Below are 21,375 nucleotides of genomic sequence, written 5' to 3' on the forward strand. Positions count from 1 at the left end.
GCTCCTTTATCCCCCCCCCCCCCCGAGCCCTGAGCAGCCCTGTGCCCTGTGCGTCTCCCAGGCCGGCCTTTGCCCACCTGGCCGGGAGCAGTTAACTCTCCACCCTCAGCTCACCGGCCAGGGGAGTGCTCCCCTCAGAGTGGCTGCGTGGCGCCGGAACGTCAGGTCCAGATGGAGTCCATGCCCAGAGTCACATGTCCACTGTGTCCTTCTTGCTTGAGCTCCCTCTTGCCATGGACCCCTCCCGGGGTGATGTCACGTCTGAGCAGGGGTGGGGTATACTGTACTTTCTGGGTATTTTCTTACTTGCTTTATTGGTTGGTATTTATTTATTTATTTTTTAAAAAGATTTTATTTATTTATTCGACAGAGATAGAGACAGCCAGTGAGAGAGGGAACACAAGCAGGGGGAGTGGGAGAGGAAGAAGCAGGCTCATAGCAGAGGAGCCTGATGTGGGGCTCAATCCCATAACGCCAGGATCACGTCCTGAGCCGAAGGCAGACGCTTAACCGCTGTGCCACCCAGGCGCCCCTGGTTGGTATTTAATTCAGTGCTTTCAGTTTGCCTTGTTGCAATTTTCTAGTGCTTAAAGGGAAGCAAAGATTCGCTCAGGGAGGAGAGTAGTGTTTAGCCTTTTTGGGGTCTCGGGTGCCCCTTTCAGAATATGCCAAGGCTCCTCTTGCTGGAAGGAGCCAGCCAGAGTGGTGCACACACTGGGCCCCTGACTGCCTCCCTGTGGTGTCCGGGGTGCACTTCCCTTCCATGAACCTGTTTCCTTCTTTGTTTTTTTTTTTAAGATTTAATTAATTTATTTGACAGAACAAGAGAGACAGCACAAGCAGGGGGAGTGGCAGGCAGAGGGGAGGGGCAGAGGGAGAGGGAGAAGCAGGTTCCCCGCTGAGCAGATCCCAGGACCCCAGGATCATGACCTGAGCCGAAGGCAGACACTTAACCGACTGAGCCACCCAGACGTCCCTTAGTTCCACAATTTTTTTATTGCCTGAAACAGAAGCTGTGTCTGTGGATTGGTGAGACCGTGTCCACCGCTCTCCGCCGCGCCTGCTAACCTCTCTCCACTGTCCCGTGGCTGCACATCTGCCTGTTCTACCTGCCTCCTCCTGGCGGAATCGTACCGCGTTTGTCCTTTGGTGCCTGGCTTACTGCATGTAGCGTAATGTTTTCGGGTTGATCCGAGCTGTAGTGAGGGACAGAACTCCGACCCCTCTTATGGCTGAATCGATCTCACATGTGGATCGCACATGTTTTGTTTGTTCACGCGCCTGTCGATGGAGCCCGGGGCCCTTTACCCCTCTGGCTGTTGTGAACGCTGCTGCTGAGAACACGGGTGTGCGAGCATCTCTCTGAGTCCCTGCTTTCACGTTGGGGCATGTGCCTGGACGTAGAACTGCTGGACCATAGGGTAAGTCTGTCTTTGATTTTTTTTTTTGAGGATCCATCGAACTGCGCTGTTCAGCGTCTGCCCTGTTGACGTGGCCGGCAGCAGCCCAGGAGTTCCAGTTTCTCCACAACCTGCTCGACACTTGCTTGCTTTGCTTTTTTTTCTTTGGCGCTGGATGGTTCTAGCCATCCTAGTAGGTACGGGCCGGTACTGCACTGTGGTTTTGATCTCGTTTTCCTGGTGGCCGAGGACATCGAGCACCTTCGCGTTGTTGGCCGTTTTCTTTCACAAATATGTATAAATATTTAAATGCAGGACGTACGTGGGTGCGTACACACTGCTTAAATATTTGCCATGGTTCTTGTTTCCAGGAGGCTGAATATCTTTGTTTATTGCCTGTTTTCTCTCTCTCCTCACAGATGACGAGACCTCTAACGCATATTGTAACAAATGTAGGACAGTGTTTTGAACACGGTGCTCATATATTTTTTACATAAACCTCATCACTCTCTACCCCTGATTCTGTAGCCTTTTTTACTTGCTACCTTAAACATTTTCTGCATCTGGACTTTCAGATCTTTATTCTTTTTAAAAGCCAAGCAGTATTTCATAGTATGGATCTACCATCCTTCATAGCTCGTATCCCTTGTAGGAGCGTGTATGTCTTTCCAGACTTTCTTGTTACTGTAAGGCTTGCCGCGGTGACCCCTCATTCACGCGATTCCGTGCGTTTGCGCACAGGCATTTCTGTGGGATATGTTCCTCGTCCAAGAGTATATCCACTTGTAAGTTTGTAAAGATACTAACAGATTCCTCCAAAGAGTCTGTGAACGTATGTGTTTTCCCATGCCCTCGTTGGTGCTGGCAATGACCAGATTCCATTTTTCTGAAATCGGTTTGTTTTTTGTATGTATTTTTTCTGAAAATTGCCTGCTCTTATTCTGAGTCCATTCTTCTGTTGAGTCGTTTATCTTTCTCTTACTGATGTGTAGGAGCTGTTTGTTTGGCGTGGACTCTTTGTGAAATTTGTTCCAATTTTTTCTTCTGATCTATACTTAGTTTTTCACCCTTATTTCTGGTGGTTTATTATCATACAGGCATTAAAAAGTTTCATGTAAACAAGCTATGTCTATTCCCTTACGGTTTCTGGGTGTTGTGCTTTATTTCTCTCCCTCCACATTATACACACCTCTTCCTTTATTTTCTTCCGGAGCTGCTGTTGTTTTGTGTTCTATATTCAGACGTTATTTTATCTGATTTTGGGGAGGTCTATGGTATGAGGTAGGGATCTGAACTGTCCCTGATGTGCCCCCCCCCCCACCATGGGTGGATAGGGAATTGTCCCAACACCTTGTTGGAATGGCCCATCCTATCCTCATTCATTTAAAATACCACTCACTGTTTCGTGTGCAGTGTTCACAGATGGCGTGGCTCCGTGTCCTGGCACCTTCCGTTCTCTCCGCGGACCCCTGGGTGTCTTTCTGTACCAGTAAGCTGCACCCCTGTAGCATCAGTGTATTTAGAGACTGACTGTGCCACTCCCCCTTCATTGTCATCTTCAAAAAGTTGTGTCGACTGTTCTTGTACATTTATTCTTTTGTGACAGACTTCGGAGTCAGCCTATCAGGTTCCATCCTTTGATCTCTTGATCCGGAGACAGTAAATGGCCACATTCAACAGGTGTCAGAGGGCTGGACTTTCGAAGTGGTCTCTGACAAGCAAGCTGGCCTCTGGCTGTGGAAGTCAATTCATCTTCCGCGGCGAAGGAGCTGGCCTTCCTATTTTTGCTTCCTCCTGCACGTGGAGTGCTTCTGAGGTGACATTTGTGCTGTATTGCCTGCCGCGCTCCTGCTCCTGGGCTCACACCAGCGTCTGCTCAGGAGACGAGCTCTAATGCAACTAATTCCAGTGTTAGCCTGGAGCAAATATAATTACCGCGTAAATTACTGCTCCCCTCCCCTAGTTCATTCCAGAACAAAATGTAAGTAACTTTAATTTCTTACCTGGCTTGCACCCCTTTATTAGCCCAATGGGGAGGCGGTACCTGCCTAGCAGAAGTCTTAGGGAATTGCTCAATCGGGCATTGAAAGCTGCCCGAGCGCGTGGCCCTGGCCAGAACATGTCAGCCGGGTGCCTGGGTGCCTTCCAGGCTGTCCACTCGCAGCAGCTGCCACCCTGGAGTCCACCCTGGGAGGAGCAGCCCGCCTTCTCCGCTGTGGGAGCCGAAGTGGTGTCCTCACTGCAAGATGGGTTCAGAGCAAGGTGTGTTCTCGAGTTGCTTTTTTGGGGGAAGGCCATTTCTCTGAACTTTCTCCAGAACAGGCTCGTTTCCAAAAAGAGCCTGATGGGAGCATGCACGGGCTCGACCCCCCCGGGATTCCTCCTTATTGAGGCTGGAGCGTGGGGCCGACCCGGACGCCCGTTCTTCTTCTGACACCAGTTCTTCCTCTGCTCTGCGATGCGGCCTGGTCTCCATTCCCTCCTGCACGTTGGAAAGCTCGGGTGCTCCTTTCCTTTCCACCCCCTCCCCCCCCACTTGTCTGGCTCCGAGGCCTCACCTGTCAGCCCCCACAGCACTCATGCCTGGAGTGGTAGACTACACCAGCAGGTCTCCTAGAACCTCGTCCTGCCCGTTTACCTCTCACTCTGGCCAGAATACGTTTTTCCAAAACTAGTTTCATCATGTCCTTCCCCTTCTCAGAAAATGACACCAGTTTCCCAACATCTGAAGTTGGAGCTTTTTGGCCTGGTATTCCGTGCGGCCCCTCTTCTTTGCTCCCTGGGTTGAGTGCCTCTCCAGACAGATCTGTCTCCTTGGAGTCTAGAACCTTCCATGGCCCACCCAGCCTGAGAGGGCCTTGGGGTCAGAGGCCGCCTTCATGCTTGTGTTTCCACCTGCTGTCTGGCATGCAGTAGTTGCTCAGTAGCTGTCTCGAGGATTCCCAAGGCCTCATCTGTCCAGGGAGCACATCTTATCCATCCTTACCCGCTCTGGCCCCCAGATCTATAGTGTGGTAAGCTCCCACCCCCATCCTGGTATCCAGCGCTGCTGTGTTCCCTGGATTATAGAACACCTGTCCTACATAGCAGAAGGCTTGTGGGGCCAAGTGTGGGACGCACTCCGCCAATAGAGACCCGTATTCCTGAGGTGTGGACCCTGAGAGGGCCCGCTACAAATAGAGCTGTTTGACTTCAAGAACCCAGTGCATCCTGGACGCTCTTCACCATGGAGTCCTTGTCCATGAAATACCTACCCACCGTGGGGGGTGGTGCGTGCCGGCTGTCACTGTGTCACCTATGTTTGCACAGAGTTCTCCTTTCCCACGGGCCAACGCAGTATCAGCTCACGAGGGCCCCGAGGCTGGATCCCCAGCCCTGCCAGGGAGCGGCCCCAGCACAGGGGGCTTGTGTGGGTGCCGCCTGCCTGAGAGGAGTGTGGGCCCAGCTTTGCCACTCCCCACAGAGCAGGTGACCACCTGGCCTTGCGTCTGTTGGGCAGAACAGCCCCGAAGCAAGTAACCCTTCGCTGGGGCCCCCGACCTGCTGGGCTGGGTATAGAGTGCTGCATCCCTGGGGAGGACGTGGTGTGGGCCGTCTGCGGCCCCGGGGAGGTCTCTGCCCATCTTGCCCCCAGGTGACCACAGCACAGGGAGTGGACTGGCCCGCTGAGGCTCTGCTCGTTTTCGTGGCATCCCCACCTCCTCCCCAGAGAGGCTCGCACTGTGGGCGGTGGAGCGTGCGGGGAATCGCTCGAAACCAAAGAGCAGAACTAACAGCGGTTTTTGTCCATTGGGCTACCATTTCTAGTCTCGAAAACATGTTCCCTGTGTTTGGAAAGATTGTATCCCTTCAAGGAGAGGGCCTTCGTTAAGCATTCACCTTTTCTGCTTGTGGTTCGGCCTGCAGGTGGCCCGGTGTGGCTGGCCAGAGCTCTGTCAGGCCCACCAGATGCAGAGATGCTGGAAACAGGCTCGGGTTCCCTTTGCCCCCATGGGGGTGTCTTCATTCGGCTTTTCTGCACCAAAAGCACCTCTCAGAGCCAGGACACCTCTGTGGCCCCTTGGGCTGTGGACCTGGGCTGGGAGTAACAGATATGGAGAGTGGTGAGGTGGAATCATTCCAGAATCCAGGCAGGTCTGGCCACCAGGTGGGCGCTGGGCCTCAGCAGCCCCTTGCTCAGCTCCCTCTGCAGGGATCCAGAAAGCTCTGCTCAGAACCCCCCCTTCCCCACCACCCCAAAGTGTTCCTCCAGCCGGGCTCCTGCATCCCTGTGTGGCCCAGTTCTTGGGACCTCTCCACGGAGCAAGGCCTTCCTGGGGCCCCGGAGGTGGGACTCCATCACGCAGGCCCAGGGATCCTATTGGGTACTGCCTGACCGTGGGCCTGCGAGACGGAGTTCCCAAGGTCTCCTGGCGTGTCATCACTGTGTCTTACCACGGTAAGGGTGTAAGGGCTCTCCTGGCTGGCTGGGATCTGGGCACTGGAGAGGTTCAGGGTTTTCCTGAGTTTCGCTAGGTTGTGTCAGCAGAGCATGGACCCAGAAGCTGGTGGGAATGCAGAGTTAGGGACGTGCTCCCGTCCACGGTTGCGTCAGTGAGGTCCTCACTGTCAAAAGTGACAGGAGACACATTGGTTAAAGTGTCCCCCTTCCGCTCTTTGTTGGTGTGAAGAAAGCAGGTGGGCCTTGTTTCTTCTTGCCTGCCTGTAGTACCAAAGGCCAGCTGGGTCACCTACTCGGGAAGGTCGCCCCACTGTAGCCCGGGAGGCGTGGTGCATGTTCGCATCCAGCAGCTGCCCCCCGCTCCGGTGTTAGCCCCCCGCAGAGTCACTGTCTTGGGTATCCCCGGACCGAGGACTTGCTGCACCCCAGCCTCCTTCCCTGCCGACTCCCCCAGGTTCACTGTGAACAGCTGAGGGGGCTGCCAGAGGGCCCCGGGGAGGCTGGAGCCCCGGGCGGCGCAGGCCTCCTCCACCTGTTCTGGCCCGGCCCACGTTCCTGGCTCCGCTGTCAGCTCTGCGGCCTTGGGCAAGTGAGTTAACTCCTCTGGGCCTCAGTTTCCTCACATGTGTGGGGGGGGTGGTAATCGTTGCCCGAGGACGCAGCGAGGCTACAAAGTGCTTAGCACGGGGCTGGCTCCCTGTGAGTACTCAATAATTATTAGCTATTAGGGTTATTATTACAATCATAATTGTTATTCTCCAGGGAGAGGGCCCTCAGGGGATTCTGGAGTCAGGTTCAACTCCAGCTAAGTGGTGGCTTGGCTGAAACCGTCTTAGCTCGGACTCGTTAGAGGGTGGAGTGCAGGGTCGCGCTAATGGCCGTATTGAGTCTGATCGCCCTGCACTGAATTTGCTGCTGTGCCTAGGTGAAGCCTGGCAGGGGTGGGCTCTGGAAGGCCTGGGCCTGGGAGAGCAGGTGCACGTGTCGGGGGGGGGGGCGGGGATGCTTCCTGGACCTTGGCTCTGTTAGAGGTGTGGCCAGGGGGTGCTTTGGGCTTCGTTCCTTCTTCTGGAGACCCCCTCCCCCATCAATTTGTAGGGTATTGCCCACATACCCCCTGGCTCTCCCTCCTCAGGGAAAGTTGTTAGGGACCCCGCTTCCTTCTCTCCCTGTTGCCTGTCTTCTGACAGCCTCCCGGGCTGGGGCAGGGCGTCCTCTCCAGTGGATCGGCCGCCTGGATGGCCAGCAGTTGTCTCTTGTCCTCTTGTATCTGTCGGCCCTGCTGAAGGCAGAGGAGGGAGCCTGGGCACCAAGACTTCACCCTCAGGCGAGGAAGTCCCTGCTCCATCCGGCTTCCCCGCCCTGGGATGGGGATGGTCAGTGCCTTTGCCCCGGGTGGCTGACGGGGCCCTGTGCCCAGTAGGCACTCCGTAATTAGTGAGAGACGCTGCTTTCCAGCCCATGTGCCACACTGGGCTCCCACTGCCACCTCTGCGTCTTCCACAGCCTGCAGGAGGGGCGCAGACCCCGCAGCCTTGAACTCCTGGCCTGCCCTCTGCACCTGCCCTCTGGCCGCGAGCCCAGGTGGGACCTGCCCATCCCTTCCTCGGCCTAGGCTGGCTTTCCTGACTTCCTGTTGCCTGTAGCCCAAGAGTAATTTAAGCCTCTAGCAGGTGCTCCTATGTGCCTGGCCCGGGACTAGGCCCCTGGAACAGGATGAACACAGGCAGGCAGTGGTTCTGTCCTTGTGGCCAGCCCAGGCCAGGCCAGGGACGGGAATAGAACACTCTGACCCTTGGCCAACGATGACTGTATGGAAGTGAGGCTGTGAGGGGCGGGCACCCCTCCACCCTGTGCCATCTGGACCCCGACTTCCTTGGCATTGGTCACACCCTCTCGCGAGAGCATGGTGACCTCTCTCCCTGCAGTGTTTTCCTTCTGCTGCCTGCCAGGCCATTCTTCCGCTGCTTCGACCTTCACACCAGCCCTGGAGGCAGGGTGGCTGGCCGCATCTCCATGGTCACCGGAGAGGTTCAGAGTGTTGACCTAGGTTTGGAGAGTGAGACAGTGGGGGACAGGTACTCCCTCCCCCCTCTCCCCTGCTCAGTGTGCAATAGGAATGTTAGGCCCTGTCGCGAGGGAGACGTGGAGCTTCACGCTTAGAGCCCAGTGGTCCCTGGGAGGGGGCCCTCATAGAGTGTGGATTCACACTCCTGGGGTGCTGTATGCTTCTAATGCTTGGCATGTCCATGCCTCCTTCCTACAGATGGGAATGTTGACTCTGAGGACAACCTGGACCCTGTACAAGGTGGTGCTGGGATGATGGGGGGGCGCCTGGGGTAGGAGCCGCAGAGATGAGCAGGAGAGGCTGCTGACCCGCCCGCCTGACCCGGCTCCCCCTCCAAAGCATCAGTCCCCTTCTGGGACCTGCTTTCTCTGCCTGAGAAGGAGCGGTGCAGAGCCCCGGGCTGTAGGTACCTCTCTCTGTTCCGTTTCTTCTCCCTGGGGACGGAGGGGTTGTCCTGGAACACAGGACCCGGATATGTGGTCAGGTGGTGGGAGGCCACTGTCCCTAGGGGCAGAGGCCGAGGGGCTGTGCTTCCTCCTTGGTGTGTGGTAGGGTCACTGCAGTGCCTTGGGGGCTGGATGCAGCTCCCTTGTCTGACCCATCTGCAGAGAGATCTTGGGGTCACTCAGGTGCCCCACTAGGCAGAATGAATGAAGTTCAAGTACCTCGGTAAGAGCCCGCACTCTTTGCTCTCCCGTGTCTCTGATTAGTGGAGGGCGACTTTGGGCAGGTTACCCCGCTCCCTCATGCCTGATTTCGGGCTTCTCCACATTCTCATGACCCTCCAGACCCAACACTTAGCTTGTTCCCAGGGTAATCAGAGCTGGTCTTCAGTGCTGAGCGTTGCAGGCAGCCCCAGACCCGCATAAGATACTCAGGACCAAGAAGATCCAGCTCTTGCAGAGGCCTCGGTGGGGACCGAGCGGCAAGAGGTTGAAGCAAACCGCGGTGAGGACAGTTTCTGTCTGTCTGCTTTGCTCTGCCTGGAACAGAGGTGTCGCGAGCCTGAGGTCTTTTGTGTGGCTCCTGGTCACAGCCTCGAGGCCTTCGGCACCCAGCGGGCTGCTTTTTTTCAGGAACAGTAGATCATTTGAAAGCAGAGCCTCCCAGTTCTGCCCCATAAAAAGGAGATTTTGTAGAGTGATGGTAAATTTGGCATGCCTTTATTATTATTTTTTTTGCACCACTTAAAGAAAATAAAAGCTGGTACAAAGGTATGTTTGTTTCTGAAATGCGTTTCCTTTCCCAGATGTTCTTTTCTGCCAATTCTAAAATGCATTCTGAGCTCAGTTCTCATTTCCTCTCTGCGGAGCAGAACAATGAGATCTCTGTGACCACACGGGGGGGAAAACGCAGTCTTCCTCGCCAGTGGGGCTGGAGGGAGGGCTGCAGTGGTCCCACCTTCTCCCACTTCAGTGGAAACGACCAGTCGGTGCCAGGCCGGGGAGAGAGCCCCGCTGACTGTTGCGGGTTTGGCAGCCCGCATGCCTGTGGTGGGAACTTGCAGGGTGGGGCCTTAGACGCACGGGCGGTCTACACCTTTGTTCCTGAATCCTGAGTTTGCTGTGTGGCCTTGCACTAAATTCTTATGTGTGCATCACGTTTGCGCGCCCCGGGGTGTGGGACTGTCTCTGCTCCCTGGAGCTGATCTGGCCCCTTCTTTCTTGCATCCAGTACTGGTCCCTGGCCAAAGGGCAGGTATCCAGGACACAGCGCAGGTGCCGAGCTGGCTGGAAAGCCAGGGAGAACCGGGTGGGCCTCCCCCAAGTCAGCAGGGCCTCAGGCCTTCCTCGGCTGGTTGGCCTGCCCCCTTTTTCACTCGAGATGGGTGGTGGGTGTGCTCCTTGGGAGCTGTGGACCCCGCAGCTGCCCAGGCTCACACCTGATACACACGTGCGTGCACCCACGTGCAGTACCCTTAGAACCTTCTTGGTTGATTTCCAAGGACTGTGAAGAGACCCACAGAAGCTTGACCTAGGGTGGTTTTGATACTGGTCTCCATTAAGACTGTTTTGTGCAGGGTGTGCGTTTCTAGTTGGGGTGCATTTCATGTACTCTTTACGTTTTGGTCAATGCATCCTGCCTTAGAACACCCACGATACAACTGTCTAGACTTAATAAATAAACACAGCGGGTAGTCACGGCCCATTTATAGCGTATCAGGCAGGTTCCCAGGGATGTTCAGTGGACTCATGTAATCCTTGCAGCCGCTCCGGGGACTGGGTGCCCGTTGTACAGATGAGCAGACTAAGGTTAGGAGAGCCTGCAAAACTTGCTTAAGGTCACACAGGGACTAAAATTGGCAGGCTGAGGCCCCCCTGCCTACCCCTTAATTGCCATTTGAATTATAAAAGTGTTTTCTTTCATCTATAAAGGAAATAGGCTGCAGAGAGCCCCCAGTGCATTTGAATAAGCAGCTTTCATTATAAGGGGGGAAGGACACTGAGGCCAGAGGGCTCTCCTGGGTGGCCCCACCTTCTGTGGGAACTGAACCTGAGCGGCCACCTGGTGCCTGTTTCCATGGGGCCTCCAGGAGCCGGGTGGCAGCTCCTGCCTCCCCCTGTGCTGGGATGGGCCGGCAGCGTCAGCCCCCCAGGGCCCCCGAGTCAGTCTCTGCCATGGCCTTGGGCCACTTCCGGGAGCGGGGAGCTGTTGAACCGAAATGGTATGTAATCAGAATGCTATATTTTGTCGAAAATAAGAATGTTAGTAACGGGCTGGTTTCTGGCAAGTCAAACTGGGACTCTGAAATACATATTTTTCCCTGCTCTGCCCTAAACCTTCTAATTAGTGAAAAACGCACATTTGCAAACATAAATCAAATGTCGTATTTCCTACAAACTTGTCCTAGGTATCACTGAGTTGGTAACATTCCACAGTTGCTGAACTAGGGCTTGCAGAGTGCATGTGCGCGTGTGTGCCTGCGTTCGTGTGTGTGAGAGAGCACAGGGGAGCGGGAGGGAGACGCCGGGGTGCCTGTCGGTGAGCCTGGGCCACCCGTTTCCTTCCCTTGCAGGTGCTTGGGCCTCCACTTCCGGCCCCCTCACCTGTCAGCACCGACACGGTCACTGCGGCGAAATGGATGTATTTGCCCAATTAAAACATAGTTGGTAGAGGAAATGGCTTCAGGAAGGAGCACTTTCCCTCACAGGGAAATCTCTGCGGTGTTTGTAACCAGACCCTGACATCCACCACCAATGGGCTCTGTTAAGGGACTCGGTTTTGGAAAGGGCGATTTGTCGCTGGTAACCGGCCCTGGCGTGGGCTGTGTCCTCCCTCACTGACGCTGAGACCAGCTCTGGGGGCCGCATGCACTTCTGGGGCCGAGTTCAAGGACGTGGCCCTGGGTCCCTGTCAGCTGGGGTCGTTTCCGCTTGTGTGCTGTGTTGGCGGGGTAGGGTGCTCTCTTGCCCGTGTGGACCAGCGTCCTGGAGCTTGCTGGGGCATCTGTATCTGGGGTGGTTTGTTGCAGATGATTTCCCAGTAACCAGATGGAGAAACCTCTTTGTTAGGACCGACATCCTCTGGTCGGAAGTCCGTGTGGCCCCACAGAGCCCCCAGCCTTGGACATCAGTCTTCCTGTCCACGAAAAGGGGAGGAGGTGGCTGGGGGGTGGGAAGTGAGTGTGCCGATCTGGAGATGGCCGGCATTCCAGGATCTGTGCTGCGTCTGCTCGGTCCCTGCTGATGTGTCCTGTTCAGTTTTGCTTTTGTGTTTTCTGTTTCACTTCACCTTCAGGCCAGTATTTTTCAAATGTGTTCCCTAGGTCAAAACTACATGGTGCTCTTTCATCAGATATACTTGGGAAATCCTGGGTGTAGGACATGAACTAGGTTTCCTTACTGCAGGACTTCTCAGAGCCTTTAGAATGGCAATTACATGCTAGACTATGTCCCCCTCTCCCTCGGCTCACTTTACAGGTTGGGGAAAGAGGGTGGTTACTGGTGTGTGAGCTGGGTTGTTCCCAAAGTGCCGTGGGATGTCACCGGCACTGTTCTTTCCTGTCACCCTCACTTTGGTGTGGCTGCTTCGCACTTGTCACCTCTGGGCACTGGTCTCACTGCTGACTGTATGGAATGGCCTAAGTTCATGTCTGAGTTCCAGGTCAGACTAAGCTCCTCCCCACTCCCGTCAAAAGATTCAGTGAGATTTGTCAACTTCGACGCTCTTTGAGGTTGCTTGTTGGTTGCTTTTGGGATTTGTCCCCTCAAATAGACCGGGGTGAGGAGTGCCACGGTGGGAGGTAGTGGAGGAAAAAGCTAGCTTAGGATTGGGGGCTCCACCCCTCAGCACCCCCATTGTGTGCTGTGTGGCCTCAGTGAGCTGCTGGAGAGATTCGTCATCTCCATCAGGCAGGGGGGGTGTTTTGAGATTGAGTTGGGTTAAGGTAGAGGGTGGTGAGCGCACAGTAGGCCCACAGCAGATGCCAGTTCGTTCCCCTGCCCATCCCTCTGGGGTCCGCTGACCCGAGGGAGTCGGGCTGGGGGCTGGGCGCTGGGGAGCTGGCTTCAGTTGAGAAGGGGGCTGGGAATTGCAAGGTGCGAGGCTTGCTGACCGTCTGACAGTCATCCCTGGACATGTCCTGGGTTGGCGGTGAGCCTGTGCTGGGTGGGGATTAAGGCCACACAGTCCCCCCTGGAAAGGGCCCATGTCACTTGGGCCAGGGTTGGGACCCTCAGAGGGGCTCTTGGGGACAGTGGACTACCCCGCTGCTACTCACGTCCCTCTAGCAGGCTCTCAGTGGGTCTGTGCCAGGTCCTGGGCTTGTCTCCCAGGACTTCACAGAGTAGCCGAGCCCAGGCCGGAGGGTCCACCTGCCTGCCCCAGAGCACAGACCCCTCATGCAGGGGAACAGCGGGGACCCCCCCAGCCCATCTCCCTGTTGAATGAAAACCCTATTTAAGGGCTTCCTGAAAGCTTCTTTGTGCTCTAAGGTGTCTGAAACTTCACTTTCTTTGTATCTTTTGCAACTGATTTCTTTTTTCCTGCCCCACCCCCCAAACCTGCCCCTGTCATTTCCTGTCTGCCTGCTTCCCTGACCTTTGAAATGTGGTCCCTGCTCGGGAAACTTGCCTGGGCCTCAGGGTTAATTACCGTGTGTGTGTGTGTGTGTGTGTGTGTGTGTGTGTGTGTGTGTGTGTAAGACTAGCGCGGTGGCTGGGGGACAGCAGAAATGGGGCGACCAAGCTGGAGGAAGAGGGCTGGCCCTGAGCGATGCTGTGAGCCCAGGCCAGCAAGCCTGTGGATGGAGGAGCAGGTGGGGAGATGCTGGGAGCCCGGTAGGGGCTAGGCACCGACCCACGTGACTGGCTGGGACAGGGAAGGTGGGATGAGAGGTGGTGGCCTTGCTTCTGCAGCCCCGTGATGTGCATGGACCTCAGGAGAGCAGCTTGATGAAGGTCCACAGCTCACCATCACAGTCCCGTCGAGAGTAGAACTTCCAGGTTCCGGAAGATTCCTCGAGCTCTTTTCTAGCTTTCCCCTGCCCGCCTTGTCCCAGGAGGCACCACTCAAGTTTTGTCTGTTCTGAGCTCCCCACCCTTGTGGTTATAATAAAGGCTCTTTCTTTTTATCCCGAGCAGCCTTGGTTTGCAAGTGGATAAGCAGTCCTTTGTAGTGGGTTATCGTCTTATGCCAGCCTTGGCTATATCTGCCCTGGATTTGAAGCAAAATAGGAGATTTATTTATTGTTTTTGTGCAAACGTCAGCATACCTGATGGATGGCTGGGTCATTATCGGGCCAGCACCTGGAACGGGAAGGGCCGAAGGAGGGCCTCTGCCAGAAGCCCCATGTGCCAGGCCAGCCTCAGGGAGGTGGACGTCCTCTTGGGCAGCTGGGCCCTGCTCAGCATGGGCCCGTGGGTGGCCCTGGCCATCCCTGCCCCGAGGAGGCGGGGGGAGATGGGCAGTCTCATGGAGGACCCCGCTTCCACCTGGGCGGGGTGTGGGACCAGGGAGGGGTCGTGGGGCTGGGTATGGCTAGAGGCATCGTGATAGAGAATGGGGGTCTCCTTGGTCTACTCTGGGGGGAGTGGAGGCCTGCAGGGAGCCTGGGGGGCGGGGACCAGGTTGGGGGTGGGAGAGGCATTTGGCACATCCCCGGCTGAGTGGGTCTGGGGTGAATAGATGGGTAGGGGAGGCTTTAGGGGCTATGACAGGGCAGGTGAGGTGGGAGCTGGGGGAGCAGTCTTCCCAGGGCTTTGGGAGAGGTTATCGAGGGTTCCGCTCAGGCTCAGCCCTTCCAGGCTGACAGCTTTGACTTTGCGGAGCTTTCTGTAAAAGGCAGGACATCTGTTCAGTTAAAGGAAACCCAACATTTATTATCGTTGTAAATGTCAAGTCTCCCCTTCAGAATGTTTAGGAGCTGCAGAAGGTGTCACGGAGGGGAGCCTGTTTTAGTTGGGTGGAAAGCCCCAGCTGGACGGTGAAACTCTGTTGCCAGGATCCCGGTCGCCGTAGCACGAGGGGTCGCATGCGGCCTCTGCGCCCTAGTGACAGGGTGCCTCCCTCGCGCTGGGCTCCAGGGAAGAGGCGCCGGGTGGGGAGGTTCCCGGGTTTGAGGAACTGCCCACGTAAAAGGGAGTTTGGGCATTTAATATGACCGTAATCGAGAAGTTGCCGTGAGAAGGCGCAGTGGGGTTTTGCTGAGATCGCTGCTCACGGTATAGCCACAGACATTTCCAGACATTTTAACATGCCTGCATGCCATGCTGGGAGATCAAGGGCACGCTTCTCTTGTACTTGGAGGGGAGGGACTGAGCTCTCTGAGTGCAGAGCTGGAGAGGCCGGCTCACTTGCACTTTTGGGGACCACACTGATTTCTCCTCATCCCTGTTATTTTAGCCAGCTCAGCTTTCATGCATTTCCTATTGGAGGGGAAATACAACTTTTCTGCCTGGGGGTGGGGAGAGGCTTCCAGGCTCCTTAAACGTGCTCCCGCCCCAGCTGAGTGCCTTTGAGGTATGCTCTGTCTTAACGTCCAAAGGAATCCGGCCGTTCTCTCTGGGCTACTTTATTTTTTTTCTTTAAATGATGATTTGAACTTTAAAGTATTTGGCATTATATCTAAGTGATAAGGTACAAGACTGTTTGGAAAAACGAATACAATTTTATAGAAGGACCCTAAACAAGATTTAAATAAACGTTCACGGATAGGAAGACACTATCCTAGAGATGTCACTTTCCCCGACGATCTAAGGATTCGGCACCGTCCTACAGTGTCCTTCCTTCGCAGGGCACAGATGCTGGCCTCTGGCACGTGAGGGAGTGGGGTGGACGGGGCGCGGTGTCCTTGTGGTGCTGGTGGTGACATGGCCCCGGGGCGCCTGGCCTCCGACAAGCAAGGAGGGGTGCGGTGAGCAGTGGTGGGCGGTAGAGGCTGGGGGCGGTCGGGAAGTCGGTTATATTGAGCAAGTAAATAAATTGATCGACGGTCACAAGCACCCTGTGTCCGGTTTGGAGAAGCTGCTGACCAACCCAGCAAGGGGAAAGATTAGAAAGCACCCCGGGGAAATGTGTGAAATCAGGAGGACTGCTGTGTACCGGTGTATTTGTAACGTGTGCGCACACACGCAGGAGACACACGAATAGTTCTAGGTGTACGCGTGTGTAAAAGTGCGTGTATACACGACCTTTGGCTCTCCTTATCTATAATTGTATGCTCTGGAAAGTCGCTGCCAACACTGAATTAGTGAAGACGGGGAAATGCAGGGTTGGCTTCCCGTGAGCCTCTGGTCACAACGGCGTCAGCCACCGATCAGTACGGAATCTTGCTTCTCACGTGCTCTTGTTCAAAGACACCTTATTTCGTATGCGGTGCTGATTCGGGAACCCTGAACGCAAGGCCAGCAGTGCTGGGAGTCGTGCCTGAAGGGAGCTCATCTGGCACGAGGCACACAGGCCACACGGCCCTCCGGCACCGTGCCTGGGGACCGTTTCCTAACGGTGACACCACCCACAGGCACAGAAATATGAACAACACGGCACTCACGAGGCCGCAGAAGGGACACTTGCTAACGCTTCGAGAGTGGAAACAAGGCAGTGTCGCCTGGGTCCCTCTGGGTGGGACAGCAGGTCGGGCGACATTCCTTTTTGCCTCTGCGTGTGCATGTCTGGGGACGATCACAGACGCTCCACCGGTGACTTTGAGGGCCGTAAATAAAATTTAGTGAGTGGGCCAACTCAGACATGGGGTGTGTGTGGATAATGGGGGTGGCCTACGTTTGCGTTCTCTTTCTGACAACCCCAGAGACAGTGACTTCCCAGTGGCAGTGAGCACAGCCCGTGGCCAGGTCCGGGCTTCCACAGCTCACTGTCCCTGGAGAGGAGCCGGAGCTCGTCAGAGGCGACACCAGCGCCAGGCCTGAGGGAAGGAAAGGGGTGCCTGTGCCTGGAGCATTTTATGGGGCCAGAAAGTAAAGAAATCCTCAGGGCGCAGTGGGGAGGTGCCAAGAGGACACCAGAGCCAGCGAGAAGGGAATCTCACTGCCTGAAAGTAGGGAGGTATGAACATCAGAGTAAACGGGAATACTGGATCGTAACCCATTTAATGAGTAGGAATAGGTGAGTCTACACTGGCCCAAATACATGTATCCGTAGCACATTGCGGACACGCTTTAATGACGGCCCAACATTTAAGAACAGAACCCCGGATGCGGCTAAACCTGTAGTTCTGTCACTCTGTTCAGTAGCTTGTAATATTCTGTAATGTTACCACACCGTCCGTGTTGCTTTATGCTATTGTGTGAAAACACGCATCGCATGCAGTTTACCGTCTTCACCACGTACAAGCATCCAGTCCGAGTGGCATGGAGTACGTTCACGAAGTTGTGCAAGCGTCCCCTCCCCCCACCTCCCACAGTGACGTCGAGACACTCCCCAAGCCAGGCTTTCGCGCTGAGACAGCAGTGCAATAAGCGTCCTTGTGTGTCTTTCTGTCCTGCCGGCTATGCTGTGACCTTTCTGCCTTTTCATATTGGGAACCCTTTAAGGTTCCATAAAACGTCGCCGCAGAGACTGTGGAAGTCAGGGAGCTGGTTGTAAAGTGTGCAGGGGGGTGTAGAGGGACAGCCAGGACACGCCGAGGAGGGATCGGGAGGGGCTGGCTCTGCCAGGTGTGGGGGCACGTGGTGCCGGTTCAGAGCCGGCAGGTAGACGGGAGCAGAGCAGAGGGAAGGCAGAAGTGGGCCCAGGCGTAGCTGGAGGTGTGGCACGAGCAGGAGAGGCGTGCTGGAACTCCTGCCCCTGGGGATGGGGTGTGCAGGAGGGCGGTGCCCATACCCAGTTTGAGAAACTGCTAGAAGGTACCCAGCGCTGTTAGGCGTTGGGTAAGTTGCTCGTAAGCCATCATGCGTAAATTACCTTGAGTGCATAGATGGATCTTGGTATCAACCCTGGGCATGCTTGGCATTCACAGTCTTATTCATCCTTCAGGGCTCTGATCTCCCTTCCTCCAGGAAGCCTGCCAGGTCCAGCCGAAGGTTCATTCTCCTTCAGGCTCCAGATACCTCCCGTCCGTGGCACTCACCTGCCGTTTCTCCTCCTCTAGGTTAACTGTGTGTGTGCAGTTTGTGTCATGCCCAACTAAATTACAGGCTCCTTGAACGTGGCCCCACGTAGCCTTCCCTCCCTCGAGAGCTGGTGTGGGACGAGGGGTCACTCCTGGCTGATAAGCCCGCAGCTCGGGTCCCGGCTTCGCCCGCTCTGGTGAGCCCTGTAACGCTTGGTGAGTGTCAGTACGGCGGGTACTACAGACGTCGCTTCTTTGCTGGAGCAGCGGAGGATTGGGTTACCGTGAGCTGGGTCGTGTTTAGTGTAACCATGTGAACAGTGTAAAATACAGCCTATTGGAATGGAAGGCCAGACATCTGCTCTGAATTCTATATATAAATACTGGATATGCTTACATGGGGTAGAGTGGGGTGGCTGGCGCTGGATTTTCAGACTCCCGATCCTACTGCGGTAGGGCCTGGAAATTGGTCACGGGTCCTGGTCCCCAAAGGGAGGAGGGGGAGGGGGCCGGCCTTTGTCCGATGCTGATTGGCCAAGGGGGCCCAGGAACATCAGACCACCTGCAAACAGGTGGGAGGACCTGCTCCCAGTCCCCTAAGAGGAAGGCATGGAGAACCCGCAGGACTCTTTGGGGTGTCCTGAGGGTCGTGGCAAGAAGGGGCCGTGGAAATCCAGGGTCACGGAAAGGGTAATCTGCTCCTGGTTAAACCAACTGGGAGAATGGGTAATCTCTGCCTGGTTAAACCAAGGACCAGGGGGATTCAGTCTGCTTGGGGCACTGGGGTGCCTTTTAAAAGTAGATCTCATTTCCTGCCTCTAAAGTTTTGCCCCAAATCTCACGGCGAGAGGCCAGGCCTCCCGAGTCCGAGTCTGTCCACATGCCTTTGGAGCAGAGCTGGTCCAGGGCTGGATGGAGGAAATAATTACTACCCCACCCTGGCTGCTGGCTATTGAACATTTCAGATGTGCTGCTTCTGGCCTGAGCCCTTGGATGAATCGCCCTGGTCAGGCCGCTCGGTCTCCGAAGTGGAGGTAAGGCGACCACCCCCATTTCAGACCAGATGTTGCGGTCCGAGAGGGCCGGGTCTGAGCGGTCGCCCTGAGCTGGCTCCGGGGCTCACACTCGGAGCACTGACCTGGTCTCTTGGCCCTTCTGATATGTGGTCCTGAAAATATATTGGCACAGATAACTTCGTAGCAACATCAGTGGAATTCAGGGCAAAACCCTGAAAAGTATATCTTCCTGGAGGCCCAACAAGGTCATCTTCCCCAGTGTCCCGTGGGCTTGGTTCCCACCTAGCGTTGTCGGCATAACTGTGCGAGTACAAATCAGGGCTTATAGTTGGTTGGGTGGGTGTCTTTCGATTTAACGCGGTATCGTACACCTGTCATTGCAGTCACTTTCTTAGTACTTTTGTGGATGTGATTTTACGCCGAGAGAACAGTCTGGTCATCCCTGACTTTGGGGATACTTTGTTCGTTTTTTATTACAAACAAGGCTGCAGCAGTATCGCGACCAGGACCTTTCCCCTTACTCCGGTGTTCCCTGGGATGAATTCCCGCAAGGGTGATCCCCGGGGAGAGGGTTTAGACATTTTCATGGTCCTTAATACCGGTTGCCACCGTGTTTTTTGAAAAGGTTTTCCTGGCGTCCGTGGCCACCGGGTGACAGTCTGATTTTTCATGGTGACCCATGTGGGTTCCGGAGCTGGGAGGTGGCTGGGCCCAGTGGCTCCGCTCTTGGCCCGTCTGCCCTCCCCTCCCCTTCCTTCTTGCATTGCACTCTTTCTTCCTGCAATGCCTTCTTCTCACTGCCCAGAAGCTCAGGCCATGAGTCAACAACTTGTCGCCGGGTGGAGTGACCCGGAACAGGTCAGGGTACCTTTCCCAGAACTGCAGTTAGCTCAGCTGGGGGATATGCAGCTGAGACCCCTGCCCCGCAGGGGGCTGTGGCATGAGAGGGTCTTGGGCATATGGGCATGGTGCCTGGCAGGGAAGGAGCACATAGGACCAGCGTCTGCTCCTCCCACAGGACCTTTGCACTAGCCATTCCCTCTGCTGATACCTTTCCTTCCGCCCTCCCTCACCCCTTCATGTCTTTGCCTGATTGTTACTTTCTCAGGGGGCCTGTCCTGACCATCTTACATGAAATGCCAGCCCGCACTCCCAGACAGCTTACCCTGCTCTCTTTTTCCAAACCATAGCATTGATGTTTCAAGGTACTAGCTTGGCCTGTCCATTATATTTACTGCTTATTGTCTGTTTCTCACTGTAATATAGGACACGAAGGTGGGTTCTGCATGTCCCAGATGGTGCCACATGGCTCTTGCCCCCCACTCTCCTGGCCGGCTCTGTCCTGGTCTCAGGGCAGAGCACCACCCGTCTCGACTGCTGTCCTGAGAGCTTCCTCGCCTCTCTGCGCAGCTCTCCTCTCTTCCACTGGCCCTGCTCCCACCGGCATTCCCATGGCAGGCTGGCTCCTGTCCATCCTGCCCCCAGTGTCTCTCCACCGGTGGGAGAGGAGAGACCCCAAGGAGGCCATGTCTCCCAGTGGGAGGGCCACGTTGGCCAGGGGGCAGGCCACCGGGAGAGTAGGTGCTGCCTGTGTCAGCTGGAGAAGCCCCCCGGCGGTGAGTTCCCAGGGCGACTGGGGTGAGGTGCCTCTGGGGACTCAGGAGTGGAGTGTGCCATGCTTTCTAAACATCCAAGAAGCAGCAGCCAGCCGCTCCTCCTGGAAAGAGCCTGCCTGCTGGGGCCACACCCGCCTGGGCTGCACGGAAGCTGGCCCGCCGCCCACCCACCCACCCCTGGCTCTCCAGGGTGGCTCCCCTCCCCAAGAGGTTCACTTTGGGAAAAGCACAAGAAATTGAACTCTCCCCCCCCCCCCAATCTGTGGCCTTTGAAGGGTGCACCTGAACTGCCCAGAGTGTAAACCGTGGTGAAAATGTGGTCTTTCCAGTTTGGGGAGAAAGTACAGAGCAGAGCTAGGATTTTTTGTGCCTGGGGCAGCTTCCAGGAGCTCCCCCCCCCCATCTCCCCAGCCCGCAGTAGGGTGTTTTGGGTTTCTGGCTAACACCGGCACTGGCAACTCACCCCCCTCCCCGGGGTGCCTCCTCCATAGCTTCCCCTCCCGGCTGGAGAGCAGCTGATTGGAGACCGCTTGTCAGTGGGGCCGTCCACCGACGACGCTCACACTTGGTGAGTCTCCCCTGCGGCCCCTCCCCTGTAGTCACCGACTAGCACTTGAATCCCTGTGGCCACAGGGAGCTTGCTCCCTCCTGAGACAGATGGTAACTTACAGGAGCTGAGGTCAGCAGCCTCCCCTGCTTGCTTTAGCAAGGGGTCTTCAGGCCGGAGCTGGGTCCTCCCTGGTCGGGGGACATACTAGGGCCTTGGTGACAGCACCGTGTGTGCGCCTGCGTGGGTCTGTCTGGGGAGAGGATCGGTTTATCAGCGAGCGTTGCGGTCCTCAGAAGGTGAGAACCATAGTGTGGGATTTCGACTCCGCAGGCCCGGGCAGGTTGTGCCTTGGCTGGATGAGTGGGGACGAGCCAGGGGACCTGGCCGCAGGGAACCTGGGGAGCCTGGGCACCGTAAAGCTCGCCGGCGGAACGGGATGGCTGGTAATCCTTGCTCTGGGTGGCCGGAGCAGCACGGCGATGATGAATGGGAGCGTGCCCCAGGCCCGCCACCTCACCCTACGTGTGCTGTGGGGTGTCCTTGTTTGTGGTGGCTTTGCCTGCCTGTATCCCTGTGTCCTCCAGATCCCACATACAACCCTGTTTGCAGTGAAGGCCCCCCTGCCTCTGGTCCTCATGGATTCTTCCTCCTCTGAGTGTTCTGGACCCTCCCTAGTCCCGGGCATCATCTCCCTTCCCCCACTGCGCTGTACGGCTGACCGGCACCTAAGTCTCGGATGGCACCCAACCGCTGGCCAGGCTGCTGGCGGTGGGCAT

The 21,375-nt window shown here is 56.1% G+C and overlaps 1 protein-coding gene across 1 annotated transcript in view; it reads left to right on the forward strand.

Annotated features, from left to right (window-relative positions):
- LRP5 (LDL receptor related protein 5) overlaps positions 1 to 21,375 on the forward strand; it is a 131,382-nt gene that overhangs the window by 35,665 nt on the left and 74,342 nt on the right. The window contains 2 exon segments of the mRNA XM_040638785.1: positions 19,844 to 20,010; positions 20,541 to 20,617. Coding sequence (XP_040494719.1) covers positions 19,844 to 20,010; positions 20,541 to 20,617 — 244 coding nt within the window.

This window comes from Ursus maritimus, unplaced genomic scaffold, assembly GCF_017311325.1.
Source record: "Ursus maritimus isolate PB19 unplaced genomic scaffold, ASM1731132v1 scaffold_23, whole genome shotgun sequence".
NCBI lineage: Eukaryota > Metazoa > Chordata > Mammalia > Carnivora > Ursidae > Ursus > Ursus maritimus.